The 19,759-nt window shown below is 42.5% G+C and overlaps 1 protein-coding gene and 1 long non-coding RNA gene across 2 annotated transcripts; one reads left to right on the forward strand and one right to left on the reverse strand.

Moving 5' to 3' along the window:
* The first annotated feature begins 442 nt into the window (after nt 1–442).
* On the forward strand, nt 443–1,944 carry LOC142494556 (uncharacterized). The gene is made up of 2 exons (XM_075599020.1): nt 443–521; nt 885–1,944. Exons 1-2 carry the CDS (start codon nt 473–475, stop codon nt 1,934–1,936), a joined length of 1,101 nt encoding a protein of 366 aa, XP_075455135.1. The 5' UTR covers nt 443–472; the 3' UTR covers nt 1,937–1,944.
* LOC142494557 (uncharacterized) lies at nt 443–2,762 on the reverse strand. The gene is made up of 3 exons (XR_012801529.1): nt 2,711–2,762; nt 1,345–1,424; nt 443–1,166 (listed from the first exon to the last, which is right to left on the reverse strand). It is a non-coding gene; the product is annotated as an uncharacterized LOC142494557 (long non-coding RNA).
* Nucleotides 2,763–19,759: the final 16,997 nt, after the last annotated feature.

The raw sequence follows: 19,759 nt of genomic DNA on the forward strand, positions 1-19,759 counted from the left end.
CTGCATGTGTTGTCTTGTTGAGTCACAGCCACATTCAGGTGTGCCACATCTTCGATTAATGTACCACACATATCCTCTACCAAAAACAACACTTTTTGCAATATGACCACCTTCATGATAACCATTGTGAATGGTCATCTCATGATAGTTATGTACATTATGATACTGATATCACTACACAACATATGATTTTTATGTACTCATTTAATCTATTTATCCTCACGCATTACTGCAGAAACATAGTATGTTGTATGTTAGGGAACTCAAAAATTCTAAGTACACAGGCATGTACAGTGTTATTACAACTATTTATGTTCACTTTCACACACATTTTCGGTTAAGGAACTGATGTTGTTAGTTAATCATAAATACAGAACATACAATAAGTGTTTGTTCAATATTTACACATGTAAATGTAAAACTTATGTTATTGTTATATATAGTTGCCCCTGGAGGACATGTGTCACCTGAGATGGAACAAGTGTCTTCACCTGGGTCAGCCAGCTCAACACTACTAGAAGGTGAGTGTATCATTTGCTGGCCATATAATATGTGCTCTTCTATATGTTATGTTGTCATGTGCATTATTTGTTTTGCACATCTTCTTTAAATAGGATTACTTAGTGTCAGTGAAAATTAAGTGTAAGGCAACATGTATTGTGTTAGTGATGTTAATTATCATGTAGGACTTCTGAGTTTAGAGCAACTTTTCATTCATTCATATTTCATACTGAGTCCAAACATTATTCGTAAGTCAAGGTAGTTTTTAATGAGGTTATAAAACGTATGCTAACATGTTAGGTGTTACTTAGGACACAGTACAATTACATAGTAACACAGCATACATTAACATGCCATTTAATAATGTGTACATTTCTTTTTAGAACATCATGGTGATGAGGATGATGAGTATGATGAGGATGACGCCACAGAAGAGACTGAAATACAATCATGTGACCATGAAGAGGTGCCAATAGAAACTGTTGTACCGCCAAATCGTCCATCAACTTCCACATACGATGCAATTGTAGCTTCAGAGGGAAAAATAGTGGACGCAGAAAATCGTCGCCATTCAGACATGATGACAGTGCTGGAAAGGATGATTGGACTGCAGGAAGAAACAGTATCACAATTGGCACATCTCCACAGAGTCTTCATTGAAGTGCCTAAACAGTTGCAAAAAATCAACACCTCATTCGAAGCATTAGTTGTTCAGCAAACACAAGCTAATTACTGGAGAATGACTAATGTACCACAATTCAACACCTCCCAGCCAGGATCTGTTCATGCAGGTCAGTTTTCACCACATTCATCTGATATTCATTCACCAGGCCCAAATGTTACCGGTCAAGTAGCAGACATTGCTGTGCAGGTTCCTGATGACATCCTACCGCTGCCATCTGTACAAATTCAGCAGCAGACACCTACAAAGGAGGCGACAAAAACAAAACAAGACACACATGAAACAGACCAACCATCACTTGTGCAGTGTCTACCAACTTGCTCACATGTGTCACTGGGCACAAGCCCTGTCCGTGAACAGTCACTACCCAAAAGCCCTGTAGGTGAGTCGCTGCCCAAAAGCCCTGTAGGTGAATCGCTGCCCAAAAGCCCTGTAGGTGAGTCGCTGCCCAAAAGCCCTGTAGGTGAATCGCTGCCCAAAAGCCCTGTAGGTGAATCGCTGCCCAAAAGCCCTGTAGGTGAATCACTGCCCACAAGCCCTGTAGGTGAGTCACTGGCCACAAGCCCTGTAGGTGAGTCACTGGCCACAAGCCCCGTAGGTGAACAGTCACTGGCCACAAGCCCTGCCCGTGAAGTGCCAGAGGCCACTCAAAGTGGCTCTGTTGTGCCTAAAGTTGGTGGCAAAAGAAAAAGGAAAATTCAAGAGACAACAAGCAGGCCTGTTACTCGCTCGCAAAAGGAACAAAAAAAATAAATGTTATAATTCAGAAAATATGTCTTTGGCCTTGTTTTGTTGACTTCAGATTATCTAATTACTATTGTATGTATGCTGAAGACTGTGTTGTTTCCAAACTTTCAACTATGTTCTTGTACACGTGAAGTTTTGGAAATGTTAACACTCATAATTAATTGTGTTATAAATATTTATGTTGTAATCGTCTGTTCAGTAATGGTCCACCAGGAGCCAGTTGCTAAGTTTAGAGAAGCTGCCATTGACTTTGCAGCAAAACATTGCATTTGGGTGTGTTAATTGATGTAAGAATTGCATATGCATATTAGTCACATGCAATTATTAAAACACCTAAGTAACTGCAAACATCTTTCTTGTACGTGTACAGCAGGATTATGTGTAAATTATTACTTACCTTTGCCTTGCTTGGCCATTGTAATTTTGTCCTTTAATCAGTTGTGTGTTCGTTTCTATAACATCTCAGAATGTATAATAATATATATATACACACACACACACACACACACACTGAGTGAGTGTGAGTGTGAGTGTGTGAGTGTATATATATATATATATATATATATATATATATATATATATATATATATATATATATATATATATATATATATAGTACTATATAAACTGGTATACACAAACTAATACACTTCATGCTTCCTTGTGAAAACACTATTTTAATAATACAGGCCTAATGTTTGAGAAATATCCTAAGTATGAGACTCTAACAGTATTGTGCTTAAACAAATGTTTATTACTTAATTCAATCATGTTTCTCACCATTTAAATAGGTTTCATACAAGGTATACTTAATGCCATCAATGTTGTGTGTACTCCTGCAATATAAAAAAAAATAAAATATTATATATAAATATATATATATTTTTATAAGAGATATATTATATATATATATATATATATATATATATATATATATATATATATATATATATATATATATACACACGTATTTAAACTCATGCAGACAGGGAGTTAACCAGACTTTCACATACACACAGAAATGTAAGCGGGGAAAAAACATTTCTTTTTGCAGGTGTGTTTTTACTGATATGCCTGGCTAAGAAATATTTTCACACACTGGTCTTTGTTAGTTTTCAAAAAAACACTATGTGAACGCATTCACAGTCTAGGGATGTTTTTCACAAACGAGATAAAAGAAGGAGAAATGTTTCTCCCACAGTCCCATATCACGAACCACAACTGTTAACCCAATTAGACAAACAAATCCAATTGGCGTTTGAAATAAGGAGTCAAAGTAGTTACTTTTGTTGACCTTGACAAGGAAAAACAGGAGTTTGTTAGCCATTCAGCACATTCATTTTGATGAGCAAATAACACAGACCTGCACACAGCTTTTGTGCTACTCAGACATGGCTGATGAATTCGTTAACAATATTAATCCCCTTTTAGGGTATAAGTACATGATCTGTGAAGCCATCTTGAACAGTCGCGGACAGAAAGCAAGCACACGCCAAATCGATGATTTCATTCGAGCAAAATATCCTTATTACCAAGACCGTAAGCATGCACGGAATTTTAATTCCTCAATAAGATTCACTTTATCAAGTAATGACTTTTTTGAACGTGACCAGGATAAGCTACAACACACCTATGGTTTCTGGAAGATTGCCCCGGAAAAACAATTTATCCTGAAAGACGGCACTTATATTGTCGTGAAAGGCATATTTATTCCTAATGGCAATAGCAATGTATCCGCTACTACTGATCCGTTTGAATCGATACGTGCTGCAATATCTGCAGCCTCCATTCCTGAAACCCACATTGTACAAGAACAAAAGTACTATGATTATGTACCAAGCCTTTCAGCTGAAAATGCATTGGAATGGGAACCGGAAGAAATGAACCTACCTCCCGACCAATTATTTGAAGAAAGCAGTGGCGATTCCTATGAGCGCATCCTGGAGGAGATATGTGCCATACTGGATTCAGCGGTTGGGTTAAGCGTGGATGAAAATGGCTTGCATTTCTGGAGCGACCAGTTGCAGCCAGGCGAAGAGTTAATTCTAGAAGAATGGTAAATATAACAATCGTTATGCGTTGACTCTGCGTTTAAATTTTTTTTTTTTTTTGTAACCACCATTTTCACTTTCAATGCGTGGATACAGCGTAACATTGCAGACTGCATAACATGTAGCGATCACAAACAAATTGTTTCCTAATACAATATAGTAGGACCTGAAAGAGTAGTACACATTGCTGACGGAATAAATATACGTACTTTCCTATCCCTTTAAACATATTAGCAACATTTTACCATTACTCTAACACATACCTGTTTTGTTATCATGCAACATCTACAACATTGAAAACCGGGTCCACCACGTATGACGTGGGACCCTTGTCATGGGCCAAGGCGTCCTTAAAAAGGATTAGTGATGTAAGTCCCGCCCCCAAGCGACATGCGCGCCTCAAAGCCTATTGGCTGTCATGTTTTGTTATAGTAACGGTAACTGCAGTGTGTGATGCGTGCGGCTCAGTGTTTGTAGGCGTACCCTGGGCGTTAGCCGAATGTTAATTGAGTGGGAGGAGTGTTAGCGTGCGTTTCACGCTGGCTTAACATGACGTCACACGTATTGCATTTGCGCATTGTGTTATCGGCCGTGCTTTCTGTTCAAACACGTCTGTTTAAAAAGAATACAGATGTACTCGTTTAGAACGAATGTAGTTTCGTCTTCATTGTATTTGAAATAAAGATGTTATGTTTACTGGTATTTTCAACATGTATTGAACGCACAACGTACGCTTTGTTTTGCGCATGCGCTAACAGTTAGTGGAGCCAAGCGTGAAGTGCGTGCGCACACAAAGATGTGCGCGCACATCTTTCAGTATACAGGCAACGTTCACTTCTTATACATAGTTATGCCTGCTACAAATTTAAAGAAACATTACATACTGATGAACAGTTTTACTTCTAACATATAAGTGAGTGACGTGTGTATCTACACAATCATATAGAGCTGCGTAACGCGTTGTCACGGATGCATATCTAGTAAGGTGCCATCTTTGACCATCATGTGTTTGCTGTATTTCAGAGATGTCGGGGAAGAAACAATCGGATCAATGTATGATTTCAGAAGAGTCTACCTTTATATGAGATGATTGTGAGGAGGAGCCACCAACTACTATACTACATATGGAACTAATTTTATATTGCTTGCAGCGCTTATTAACAAACAATTAAAAATGTGATACCCTTATGCCTATATTGCATAAGCACTTAATTAACATAATGATGTTGCAAAAGAGTGCCTCATGAATTTTTATTGAGTGTTCTTTAATGACTACTAACATTTTATGACATGGTGTGTTTTATATATAACAACCATTCCCACTCTGCTAACACATTTGTGTATTCTAATATGTAATGGAACGTATGACTGTCGAAACTATGTAACAATAATAATAATAATATGAGCATGTTCATGTATAGGGCTGCTAGTTGTACGCAGCGATTTACAGACACATGTTTCAGCCTGAGGTCCCTGGCCCGTGGAACGTACAAATGTTTTTTTGCCGCATGAGGCACAGGGAGATAAAGTGACTTGGCCAAGGTCACAAGGAGCCCACACCGGGAATTGAACCAGACTCCCCTGCTTCAAACTATCAGTGCCAGTGTGTGTCTTTACTCACTGAGCCACTCCTTCTCCCAATGTAAAGGACACTTACAACCAAGTAGCCATTTAAATTTAAAATCTCTTGTTACATGGGTATGTAGATAAAATGGTTTGGGACTGTAGCAAATAATGTTACTGGCCAGATGTTATGGTCCCCTCCAATGCATGATGTTCTGAATATGACATCACCATCATGTTATGAAGTACGTTTCTGTGTATATTTCATTAACCTAACTAACTATAGTTTACTGTGTTTATTAATCGTTTAGAAATACATAGTATAGTCAATATGATGATATAAGCTACCATAATAAAGCTGGTGTTATCATTTGTCGGTGTTATACATGGATCCTACACCAATTGATAGAGACACAAACAGTTGTCTTAAAAAGTGTGTCTATGCTAGTGATGAATGTGCTCCCGTAAGTAAACAAATAAGTACAGTTATCCCCTTTTCTCCAACCACCTCTATATTACATTAATGGAAATTATAAGGAAACATACATAAAATGTGATGAAATGTGAGTAATCATTTTGTAATACAATGCACATGAAAGCTCAAGAGTAGCTAAATGCATATACATGATACAGAAAGTACATATATGTAACATTTGTGTTTAAACCAGTATGTTGGGTTTTTAGTTCCAATAATTATAGGAAGATTGAGGTAGCCACATCTTATGAGAGATGTCAGCAAATATACATACCATGATCAGTCATACTGGAGATATACCTATAATGCAAAGGAACAATATATAAATTGCAAACATTGACATGCCATCTTCAGTACCGTAAACAACACAGCAAAGTGTGTATTTGGTGTTAAATGTACAACACCATGTATATTTCATGACATTCAAAATGTAAATCAGCCTGGTGTACACATCATCTGGATGTACATGTTACACTGCACCAATAACATTGTATGTAAGCATACTAGAAGCATGAATGATTATGGGCATAATATGTGTTTTGTCTTAGCATAAGGAATAACACAATGCTAAAATATTATTGCTTTGTTACCCAAGTTGTATTCACATACACACAACTAAAGTACAATTGAAGAGGGATTATATAACCTGTGCAACAATAACATACCGGTGCCACATCCCTTTGTGCACACAGCAGAGAAAAGAAAGGTGTGCAACCCATATTCATCTGTGTCCTAACAGAAGGTTATATAAAGAAACATTATTGTTAATATAACATAATTAAACTATAAAAGTAGTACTAGGAACATATGAGTTTGTACTTACAAGAAAAAAATGAATTGATGAGATTCTGTCGTGTCTGGCCACCACTGGCTGTTTGTTCATTTTCAGCAGCTACATGGGTGGGATGCTCGTCTACCAAAGCCTCAGCTAGGTCTGACTGTACATTGTGCCTGAGTGCAACATTGTGCAAAATGCAACAGGCAAGGATAATATCAGACACTTTTTGAGGCTTGTATAGAAGAGCCCCACCAGTTCTGTCCAGACACCTAAACCTGGTCTTGAGTAGGCCAAATGTCCTCTCTATAACAGATCTTGTAGATATATGGGCTGCATTGTACCTGTCCTCTGCTTCAGTTTGAGGGTTTAGCACCGGAGTCAAGAGCCACGGCCTAATTCCGTATCCTGAGTCACCTATAATGAATGGAGCACACATAAGCTGACATTAGTGATCAAATTGTACAATGCCAACATTCCTAAATCAACATGTGTTTTGTGTTAGAACATGTAAATATGTACTCACCCAGCAGCCAACCAGGTTCAAAATGTCCCTCTTCGAACGCATGGAAGACTGAAGAGTTCCTCAGGATAGAGGAATCGTGACTGGAACCAGGGAACTTGGGTACCACATGCATTATCCTCATCGTGGCATCACATACCACCTGTACATTGAGTGAATGGTAGTGCTTCCGATTGCGGTACACATGCTCACTCTGACTAGGTGCAATCAAAGCAACATGTGTGCAATCGATTGCACCCAGCACAGATGGTATCCCTGCTATATTATAAAAGCCAGTCCTGACTTCCAGCCACTCTGTTGCCTCTGTAGGAAAATGAATATAATTCCTAGCGCGTCTATTGAGTGCATAGAGAAACTGGGTCAAGGCCCGCGAGAATGTAGATTGCGAGACCCCGCCCACTATGCCCACAGTTGTCTGGTATGACGCGGAAGCAAGATAATGTAATGAGCACAGCATTTTAACAAGCCCAGGGACTGCACGACCTCTGGCTGTGAAAAAATCTAAATCCCCCCTTATCTCCTCATAAAGAGCTAAGATTGCTGCTGAACTCAAACGATAGCGACTTACAATCTCCTCCTCACTCATCCCATCTAACAGGGTTCTCTCCCTGTACAGACGCGGACGAGGCACAAGTTGTCTCCTCTGTCTTCTCCTCTGATCTCCTGTCCCTCTCCCTGTCCCTGTCGTATCCGCGTCACTGTCACTGTCCCTCGGTGTGTCCCTACCTTGCCCTATATCATTCTCTTGATCAGCAAGCATGTCATAGAAAAGAATGTTCCTGCGTCTCCTAAACATTCGCAACATTTTGAAATGAGTAGCTGTGAATGAGCAGGTAATGTGCGTCCTTTAAATAGGTATGTGATGATGTCAGGTGACATAGTAAAATGCAAGGTGTTACATTAACATAATAAAGTACTTCTGTGGCAAGCTGTGTGCACTTGTTGTTCTAAGTATTTGTTGTGTGTATTCTGCAGGGAATGATGATATTTGGCAATGATGTGACGTGAAGCTTTGTACAAAGATTGCTTGCAAATAAATAGTTGCATGTGCAATGCATGTAACACTTGTGAACGCAAGAGTCAGTCATGTAATGAGACAAAAAGGCTGAGATTGACGTGGGAAAAGTTTTGTGTAACATGTGTAATTATCCATGTTATTGTGACATGTTGGCAACAATGAATAGTCGTGTGCATATGCATGCATTTGTGTAAGGAGGATAGTTGGTATAGAATGAGTTTACAAGGTGTCCCAATGATGAATTACTGTACATGTGTGTATAAGTTAGGTTGAAGTGCTTGTAATGCAACGGTTACAATGTAAACATGCAATGTGATTGAGCGTCCAATAAGTGACGTCATGAAAATAGGGAGGACCCAAAAGTATATGTAAACATGAGAAGACAGATGTACATGAACGTTTAAAGATGCGTGTCACATTACAAGCATTGTGTAATGTAAAGGAAGATGAATATACTGTGTATGTGTGACATGTGTGACATGTGTAACATCATGTAAATAATTGTCGCTGAGTTGAGTAAAATGTGTGATATGATGTGAGGTTCTCCTTTAAGAGTGTAGTATAGTATTTTCCCTTGCCACATCATCACATGATGAGTAATGTGACCCGCAAATGCTGAAAACATGTAAAAGTCGAATGTTATGCAAATAAGACACATCAGCTGTGACACAATGCAGGGAATGCCCCCACACTGTAATGCAAATCCCCCTTGTATTGTGAGCAATGAAACGTAAACAGTACTATACTGTTATACGTCCCCGCTCCATTGACTTCCATTGATGTACAGAAGATTTTTTTTTTCTAAGTGCCGTTCCGGCAGCCTTAGCGATCGTTCTCCCGTCCAAAATGCCAACTTTAGTTGGCGGGAGAAATCGGCCATAACATCTCAATTTCGTAGTGCCGATCAGCCCCGATAAGCTGTTTTTTTTTGTTGAATCCAGCCGATTTAAAAAAGTGGCGATCAGTGTCGAAAACAGGCTTATCGGCAGGCGACTGGCCATAACCAAATTATCGGCTCCGAAACCTGGCGATATGAAGCACTTATCGGCGCTTACTGAATCTCAAACCCAATTTTGGCTATAACATGGCCATATTTCCCTTATCAACGCTTACTGCATGAGGCCCACAGTCTTTTAGTGTAGGTTAAATGACGAGGCGTAATGTGCTGTTCCTTTAAACAGGCTATGCCTGGTTTATTCAGTCCCAGGCACTGAGACTGCCACAGTGCATACAAAAGAAACACAAGCAAAACAAAAGCCTGCTCACCTGAGCAATAACTTAACTAAGGTTTTCCCTGACTCAGGGTTGGAGTGGCTTTTCCACTTCCAACAACAAAAATAAGGAACTTTGCAGTTTTAGAAAAAAGGAGCAGAATGATTTAACCTGTTTGGGGAGAGGCTTTTCCCCTCTCTGCTTCCAGCAGCCTTCCTGCCTCCAGGCTCTTGGGGAGAGGGCAGAGGCACCAGGAAATCAGTCTTAAATACCTGATTTCTAACTAGCAGGACAGATGACAGAAATCAGGCAGCAGAGAAACTCTGGTCTGGATCCCTCATCCCTCAGTTCCAGCACATGCCAAACTGTGGGATGGAGTGCATGTATTATGAGGCTGCACTTTCCAGCCTAAACAGGATAGAAACTGTTCAGTATCCTGGGAGCCCTATATATGGAATTTATTACCATCCCCTGGTTTCTGTCACATATCCTCCCCCCCAGCTCAGACCTCGAGGGATGAGCGACCATGGATATTAGGGAGTGCATCCTTGACAACCCGTCAGCATTGCCATGTTTGTGCCCTGACCTGTGTTCCACAGAAAATGTAAAGGGTTGTAGACTTAGGAACCACCTGGTCACTCTAGCATTCTTCTCTCTGTTTTGACACATCCAGGTGAGGGGTGCATGATCTGTGACCAACCGGAATTTTCTCCCAAGCAGATAGTATTTGAGCGTCTCTACAGCCCACTTTATTGTGAGACACTCTTTCTCGACTATTGAGTAATTTTTCTCCTGGGGATTTAGTTTCCTACTTAAATAAAGGATGGGGTGCTCCGCACCTTGAGACTCCTGGGAGAGTACAGCCCCCAGCCCTACCTCAGATGCGTCAGTTTGGACTAAGAACTCTTTAGAGAAGTCAGGTGTGACCAACACTGGTTGGGCACAGAGAGCTTCTTTCAGGCTTCTAAAGGCCTGTTCGGTTTCAGGGGACCACTTAACCATTAGCGGCCCTCTTGCTTTTGTGAGGTCGGTTAGTGGGGTTGCCTTAGTTGCAAAATTGGGAATAAACCTTCTATTGTAACCAATTAATCCCAAAAAGGTCCTTACTTGTTTTTTTGCAACTGGCCTTGGCCAATTTTGTATCGGCTCCACTTTGAGTGTTTGGGGTTTGAGTAAATCTCTGCCAATAGAATACCCCAGATACTTGGCCTCCTCCAGACCAATAGTGCATTTAGCGGGGTTAGCAGTTAGTCAAGCAGGCCGAACTGCGTCAAGCACAGCTTGGACCTTTGGAAGGTGGGATTGCCAAACTTCACTATGGATTACCACATCATCCAGGTAGGCAGCAGCATACCGAGCATGTGGTTTAAAATTTTTATCCATCATTCTTTGGAATGTGGCAGGAGCTCCATGTAAGCCAAAAGGCAGCACCCTATACTGAAAGAGGCTGCCTGGGATTGAGAAGGCTGTATTTTCTTTTGCCCTTTCTGTGAGGGGAACCTGCCAGTACCCTTTTCTTAGGTCTAGGTTTGTGAGATATTGGGCTTTGCCCAGTCTCTCTACAAGTTCATCAACCCTGGGCATAGGATAAGTATCACATTTTGACACAGCGTTTAGTTTACGATAGTCATTGCAAAACCTTGTTGTACCGTCTGGCTTTGGGACTAAAACTATAGGGCTGTTCAACCCACTTTGGGATTCTTCAATTACACCTAGTTTTAGCATTTTTTTAACCTATAAACTTATAGCCTCTCTTTTGGCCTCTGGGATTCGGTACGGTTTAAGGTTAACTCAGACCATCGGTTCAGAGACTAGGTCATGTTCAATTACGCTAATTCTACCTGGCTGTGTAGAGAATACTTCTTTGTTTCTTCTCACTAAATTCTGGACCTCTCATTTCTGATGAACGGACAGGGTTTCAGCTATTCTAACCTCTGGGTCAGTTTCTCGATTCTCTGATGGACTTGGGGGTACTAGGGTTAACAAGACCTCTCTATCTTTCCAGGGCTTAAGTAGGTTTACATGGTAAATTTGCTCAGGTTTCCTCCTACCTGGCTGTCTCACCTTGTAATTTACTTCTCCCACTCTTTCCAAGACCTCATATGGCCCATGCCACTTAGCAAAGAATTTACTCTCTACGGTGGGAACCAGAACTAGCACCCTGTCGACTGGATAAAAAATTCTGACCCTAGCACCCTTATTATACGTATTCCTCTGTGCCTCTTGATCCTTTTTCATGTGTTCCCTCACTATAGGTAGGACTGCAGCTATGCGGTCCTGCATCTGGGCAACATGCTCTATTACACTTCTGTATGGGGTAACCTCATGTTCCCAAGTCTCTTTGGCTATATCCATTAAGCCCCTTGGGTGTCGGCCATACAATAGTTCAAACGGGGAGAAGCCTGTGGATGATTGGGGAACCTCCCTAATGGCAAATAACAGGTATGATAACAAAAACAATCCCAGTTTTTCCGATCCTTATCCACCGCCCGGCGTAAAATGCTTTTTAAGGTTTTATTGAATCGTTCCACTAAACCATCTGTTTGTGGATGATAGACTGAGGTTCTGAGATGCTTGATTTTTAGGAGTTTACATAACTCTTTTGTTACTTGGGACATAAATGGTGTACCCTGGTCAGTTAAGATCTCTTTAGGAATTCCAACCCGGGTAAACAGGACTATTAACTCTTTTGCTATGTTTTTAGCAGAGGTGCTACGTAGGGGAATTGCCTCCGGATATCGGGTGGCATAATCTAATATTACCAATATATGCTGATGTCCCCTAGCCGACTTTATTAGGGGTCCTACTAGATCCATAGCAATCCGGTTATATGGTACATCTATTATGGGAAGGGGTACCAATGGACTACAATACATTTTGAACGGGGCGGTAATCTGACATTCTGGGCTTGAGGAGCAATAATTTGTAATTTCTGCCAGAACCCCAGGCCAGTGGAAGCTTCAGAGAACCTTTTCTTTTGTCTTTTCCACCCCTAGGTGTCCCCCCAATGGGTGACTATGTGCGAGGTGTAATACTACATTACGGAATGTCCGTGGTACCAACAATTGTTGAGTTATAATTGATTTCCTTTTATCAACCCGATATACTAGGTCATTCTCTACCTCAAAGTAGGGGTAGGCAAGTGACCTATCTGGTTGGCCAGGAGTACTATTCTGGTCCCGTATATTACCCCTTGCTTCCGCTAATGTGGGGTCTTCCCACTGGGCCTTCTTAAAACTCCCAGGACTGACCTCTAGGTCAGCAAAGGTCTTATCCTGTTCTGGGGTGATAAGCGCCTGTTCAACATCTTGATTTGGAGAATTCCCTACCAAGGTGGCCATGGGAAAGGGGATTTTACAGCACTCTTCCTCTTTCCCCTTTTTATTTGGGCCCTCGTCAACCTCCATTTCTGAAAAAGGGAAAGGATTTGTTTCTTCTGTTACTTCTTTATGGTCCGCTTTTGAACTCTGGGCGCTATTCTGAGAGGAGGTCCACATTTTTAGAAAATGGGGAAAGTCGGTCCCTATTAACACATCATGTGCCAATTTGGGTACTATACCCACTTTGAAATCTAAAGAACCAAACTCTGTTTCAATAAGAACATCAACAGTGGAATATTCGTGATTATCCCCATGAATACAACAAATTGCCACTCTTTGTGACCTGTTTACCTGTTTTTTCCCAATGGGGAACAGGTATTCAGACACTAGTGTAACCATACTCCCAGAGTCAAGTAGTGCCCGAACCCTCTTACCATTTACCTTTACAAATGCCCAGAGATGGTTATTCAAGGGGTCCTCTGGGCTAGGGCCCATACATTGAGACCACAATGAATAAGGTTCAACGCTGTTGCATTGCATTGGTTCAGTATTTAGTGGGCAAACTTTCACGGTGTGGCCCCTCTCATAACAATTTACACATTTAGGTACATAGTCTGTGTCCCACTTAGAGCCCTTTTTCGGCTCTCCATGTTGGCTATTGCCCTAAGTATGTGAGCCACTGTTGCTGGTGCTGTGTGAAGGCGGTCTTCGCTCTTCAACCCCCCTCAACCCTGGTACCCTTCTACCATCTCTGGAAGAGTCCTGGAACCTTGGGTAGTGGGGATAATCCATGACTGTGGGTTGCAGGTGCTCTTCTGCTGCATTGTACCTTTCTACGAGGGCCACCAGCTCATCTGCATTGTGGGGGTCACTCTGACTGACCCAACAGCGTAGGGCAGAGGGAAGTTTCCTCAAGAACTGGTCCATGACCAACCGTTCCACGATGTGGCTTGCTGAGTTGATCTCGGGTTTTAGCCACTTCCGAGCGAGGTGGATGAGGTCATACATCTGGGATTGGGTGGCTTTATCCAATGTGAAGGACCATGCGTGGAACCTTTGGGTGCGAACGGCCGTGGTTACGCCGAGGCGGGCGAGGTTCTCGAACTTCAACTTTGCATAGACATTAGCTTCGGCTGGCTCTAGATCAAAGTAAGCCTTCTGGGGTTCGCTGCTTAAGGCTGCGTCCATAGATGGACAAGCAGCGCTGAGGCGTGTGGATGCTCAGCGCTGAGCCCCTGCATCCTCAATGAGGATGCCTTGAGAGGGGGCTCACACGAGCGTCCGCAGCCATGCTCAGGCTTTGGAGTTTTCAGCCAAGCGCCAAGCTGTTTTTCAGCGCGCTGTCAGCTGAAAACATCCAATTAGCCTTCAGCAGCGTCAACGTCACGGCGCCGTGATGTTGGCGCCGTGACATTGACATCAGTGCGTCGCGGGCGATTGGCCCAGCGACGTCACTGCCCCGCCTCCAACCACCTCACCCCCGGCTCAATTCGCGTACGCTGGCTCGCCTGCAAGTCCGTGCAATCGTGCTGACTGAAGCAGGCGAGCCTCAGCATTAGCGCGCCTCCGCTCTCCCCACACCTCTTTGGCCCGGGCCTAAGAAGGGTGCGATTAGACTGGCCCACTCAGCTTCTGGCCATCCCTCTCTCTGTGCCGTGTGTTCAAACGGGAGAAGATAGGTTTCAACATCATCCCAGGGCCCCATCTTCTGAAGGTAGTGGCTTGCTCTGGTCATTTTCAGGACTGGGGCTGCCTCTGCCAGTGGAGTCTTAATGATAGTCTCTCTCAGGATCTTGAGTTCCTGCTGTAAGCCCTGGGCGAACTGTTGTTGCTCCTCTCTCAGCAAGCGGTTTGTACCTTGCTGGTTTGCATTCGCGATTTGCAGAGCTGCATTCGCCTCTTGCAGGGCTGCATTCGTCTGTTGCTGGTTTGCATTAGTCTCTTGCTGGGCTATTAACACCTGTTGCTGGGTTTCATTCGCGTCTTTCTGGGCAGCGACATTGCGTACTAGCGCACTCACCACGTCTTCCATCTTGTTTGGAGAGAAAAAAACTTTTTTTTTTTTTTTTAAGTTCTTTAACCCGCAGACCTTTTAGTGTTCTGCCCGCATTCTCCACCATATGTGATAAACGGCTTACTCCGGGGCTCCGCCGTCTGTCCGGGACTGTTAGAACACAGTCTTTTAGTGTAGGTTAAATGACGAGGCGTAATGTGCTGTTCCTTTAAACAAGCTATGCCTGGTTTATTCAGTCCCAGGCACTGAGACTGCCACAGTGCATACAAAAGAAACACAAGCAAAACAAAAGCCTGCTCACCTGAGCAATAACTTAACTAAGGTTTTCCCTGACTCAGTGTTGGAGTGGCTTTTCCACTTCCAACAACAAAAATAAGGAACTTTGCAGTTTTAGAAAAAAGGAGCAGAATGATTTAACCTGTTTGGGGAGAGGCTTTTCCCCTCTCTGCTTCTGCAGCCTTCCTGCCTCCAGGCTCTTGGGGAGAGGGCAGAGGAACCAGGAAATCAGTCTTAAATACCTGATTTCTAACTAGCAGTACAGGTGACAGAAATCAGGAAGCAGAGAAACTCTGGTCTGGATCCCTCATCCCTCAGTTCCAGCACTTGCCAAACTGTGGGATGGAGTGCATGTATTATGAGGCTGCACTTTCCAGCCTAAACAGGATAGAAACTGTTCAGTATCCTGGGAGCCCTATATATGGAATTTATTACCATCCCCTGGTTTCTGTCACAATATATATATTATTTTTTATTGGCATATGTAACAGTTACAGACCAGATTAAAGTGTGAGACAGCTTTAGTTTTGAACAAATTTAGACTGTTGGTGGCTGTGAGAGTCTGTGGTAGATTGTTCCAGTTTTGGGGTGCCCGGTAAGAGAAGGAGGAGCGGCCAGATACTTTGCTGAACCTTAGGACCAAGAAAAGTCTTTTGGAGTCAGATCTCAGATGATAAATTCTGCATGTGGTAGGGATGAGGAGCTTGTTCAAGTAGACAGGTAGCTTGCCCAGAAAGTATTTGACGGCAAGTCAGGAGAGATTAACTTTGCGCCTAGACTCAAGTGATTACCAATCTAGTTCTTTGAGCATTTCACAGTGATGTGTGTTGTAGTTGCATTTGAGAACAAACGGCATATTGAATTGTAAAGGGTATCAAGTTTGCTAAGGTGGGTTTGGCTTGCCAGTCATATACTATGTCCCCATAGTTGATAATTGGCATTAGCATCTGCTGTGTGATACGCTTTCTGACCAGCAGACGTACACTGGCGACACACTTTATTCGAGCTCGGCTAGTCCCACGAATTCGGGTATACCCGGGTGTATTGAGGTTTGTGACTGTTTTCTGCCCGAGTGCATTGGGTTATTTTCCAGGCAGGGATTGAAGCATTTTATTCCCGCTGGCTGCAATACTGCACAGTATATATATATATACTGCATTACAATTCATGAATTTATGCCATCTGGTAGACACGCGAAGCATTGCAGCCTATTAAATCCTAATCATTATCATTTAACAGATCAGCCGCCCATCAGCCAGGCATGAACCCAGGCTGGGAAGGCAAATGCAACGGGGCTTGTCAGAGGTTAGGAGCGGCGCATTCCAGGTATCTGCCAGGTACATACTGGGTATTTGCTCGAATAAAGTGTGTCGGTGCAGTAGGGGGGATTTGTTCCTGTAAAGTACACCTACAGAGGCGGCTCACTTTATTCGAACACGGCTAGAGCAGCAAGCCACGAGATTTCCCGGCTTTCGTGTTGAATCCCCTCGGCATGCCGCGCGTCACCGATGCGCGGTCATGCTTCATCGGGAGCGTGCGCGCATGGCGTGCGTGCCCAGGGCTCCCCAAAAGGAGCCCTGGTGTCCCGCAATGTGGGGGATGGCGGTGGGGGGCTCCGGGGGACCCAGCGGACCCGGGGAGGGGAGGGGGAAGCCCCGATCGGAGGACCGATCCTCTGAGGCTCCGGCGCGTGCGCGGGAAAATTTAGCGCGCGCCCGGTATCTGTTGCGGCCGAGACCGGGTAAATGTTAGAATAAACTCGGTCGCGACAGTAGTTTGGCATAGGCTTTTGATGTCAGGGTATCAATGTGCATCAAAATGTTTAATGGGAATCAAACCATATGCCCAAGTATATTAAACTAGTAACAGGAGTTAGGGTTTTATTAGCGTTGGTTCTGATCTGGAGCTCAGTCATTAGTAGCTTTAAAAATGTAGCCTCTGTCTCAAATAGCATTGTTCCAGTCTTGACAGTGTTTAAAAACAGTTTGTTTTGGGAAATCCAATTTTGAAGTCACAAAATTCAGATTGAAGTATGTGTTCAAGGTCGGAGAGGCAATGGCTGTGTGTATATAAGATTATGTGTTCTGCATACATGTGTATTGAAGCTCCCTTACAAACTGTTGGAAGATCATTGATGAACACTGAGAAGAGTAGGGGCCCCAGAACAGAGCCTTGTGGGACACCACAGGTTATATCCAAGGGGTTGGAGTTAGAGCCTGAGATATACACATGTTGGGATTTACCTGATAGGTAGGAATTTCACCAGTTTAAAGCATGCTTCCCAATTCCAGAGCACTGGAGTTTGTTAAGCAAGATAACATGATCAATAGTATCAAAAGCCTTTGCAAAATCTAGGACTATTACACCAGTGAGTTGTCCCAGTTCCATTCCACACTGGATTTCATTGCAAACTTTTTAGCAGGGTAGTTACCGTGGAGTGTTTGGGGTGAAAGCCAGGTTGGAATTGGCTAGGGAAATTTGTCTTGGTATAGTAATTGCTTAATTGGCAGTGAACACATTTTTACATGACTTTGGATAGTATTAGCAGAAGAAAGATTGGCCTGTAGTTTGAGGCAGTGTTTTAGTCTCCATTTTTGAAGATTGGTACAACTCTGGCAGTTTTCCAGGCCTTAGGGATATGGCCTGCAGGCAGAATAGAGTTGACTATGGAAGCAATGGCTGGGGCACCAAGTCTTAAGAACTTAGATTGCAGTAAGTCAGGTCCACATTGGCTGCTTAGTTTAAAATTGAGGAGCCCTTGTGTAATCTCCTCTTCCGATACTGGGCAAATTGAAAATTGTGAGCAGTGTTGGGAGAGGGTGAGGCTCTAGGGGTACTCTCAGAATGAGTTTCATGTTTGTGGTTTGGGTTGCGTTTCGCTAATAATTTAGTAGCACACCCCACAAAATAATCATTGAATGCATTTGCAATGTCAGTGGGATTTGTCAGAGTAATATACTCCTTAGTGATATTACTTGGTTGTTGATGGCTAGAAGGCTGGAATATATTCCTGATAACCTTCCAGATGTTAACTGGGTTTGATGTATTCACAAAAAAACAAACAATTAATGTTTACCCTACTTGTTTCACTAGTTGCTTGCTCAGACTTTTTCCTTTCATTTACTTCTAAACTTAAATGTGTTGTTTCTATAGTGTGGCTCTATTTTGTTCACCAGCATATCAGTAAACTATGTCAGAGTTTACAGGCTCTGATGCGCAGCAGAGAGGTGTACTTCAAGTGTTGCACAGGTTTGTATGCTTCACTCACTGGTAGTTTAGAATTTTAAGGGACCATGGGTATATATTAAAAGAGAGTCAGTTGGATGCAGAAGACCACAGAGACTAAAGAAACCAGACATGAATGAAAGAGCAGGATACAGGAAACAAAGAAACATGAACTAAAATAATACGAAAAGTATAATATAGTAAAACATAATATTAGAGAGTTCAGGAGAGTTCATTGGGATAGTGACACTTTACACACTTTCTTTGATCATATTAATAACAACACTTATGATTTAATATTCACTTAGAATTATAATGTACAGCATATACACTTTCTGGGTCTTCTTTTATATATAGATTTGGATCAACGGATCAGAACAGATACATTTAGAAAGAAGAACGCGAGGAATTTGTTCATGAAAGCAGACAGCTGTCACCCTAGATCACTGATTTCAGGGATATCCAAGGGCCAGTTCCTCGGATTGGGGAGGAATTGTTCCACTTTAGATAGATTCCTCACTCAATCTGAGGAATAGAAAAAACAGTTTTTAGAGAGGGGTTACAAATCAGAAGCATTACAAACAGGTTTTGAAGAGGTTCAAAATCTTGATAGGGATTCCCTTATTGGTTCCAAAGAGTCTGGGATGGGAGACTAAAGAAAGGAGGAAGATGGGAAAACACCTAGGGGGGCTATGCACTTAGCTCAATGCTTTTGCGTCCGGATGAAAAAAAAAAGCACGTCTGTTAAAAAGTGAGGCCGGAAACGCGATTCACTAAGGCCTTGAGCCCATTTTCTAACGTACGTGCTCAAAACAGCCACAGCGTACGTGTTGCTTTTTTCCCCCTGCTAGCGTTCTCAAACTTCACGTATGCTAGCTGATAGAAAAAATAAGCCGCCTGTATCATTTGCATGGAGATTTGGCATCTCCATGCAAGGCGGTTACAGGTGATCGTACAGTAAATAAATACATTTTAATAATAGTGTACATGAGCAGGGGGTCTCCGGACCTGAACCGCATTGGTTTCTGGTCCGGGGGCCCACTACTTCAGGAGATACAGGCCCCATTATAGGGTGCCGGTATCCACTGTAATTTTAAAGCTTCCACGTCACGTGACCGGGAAATTTACATTCTGCAGGGGATACTGGCATCCCATTACGGGCCTGTATCTTCTGAAGTAGGGGGTCACCGAGGCTGAAATCAATGCTGTTCAGCTCCGAAGACCCCATGCTCATTGACAGAATTATAAAAGCAAACATTACCATTTTTTTAATCATTTGGTCATCTCGACGCTATGGCAATTATGGTCCCCTGATGATCCTGTATGTCCCCTTAGTTTCCTGGGGAATCTGTGGGAGAGTCCATGGAAGGAGTGAAT

Source organism: Ascaphus truei, chromosome 5 (assembly GCF_040206685.1).
Source record: "Ascaphus truei isolate aAscTru1 chromosome 5, aAscTru1.hap1, whole genome shotgun sequence".
NCBI classification, from domain to species: Eukaryota; Metazoa; Chordata; class Amphibia; order Anura; family Ascaphidae; genus Ascaphus; species Ascaphus truei.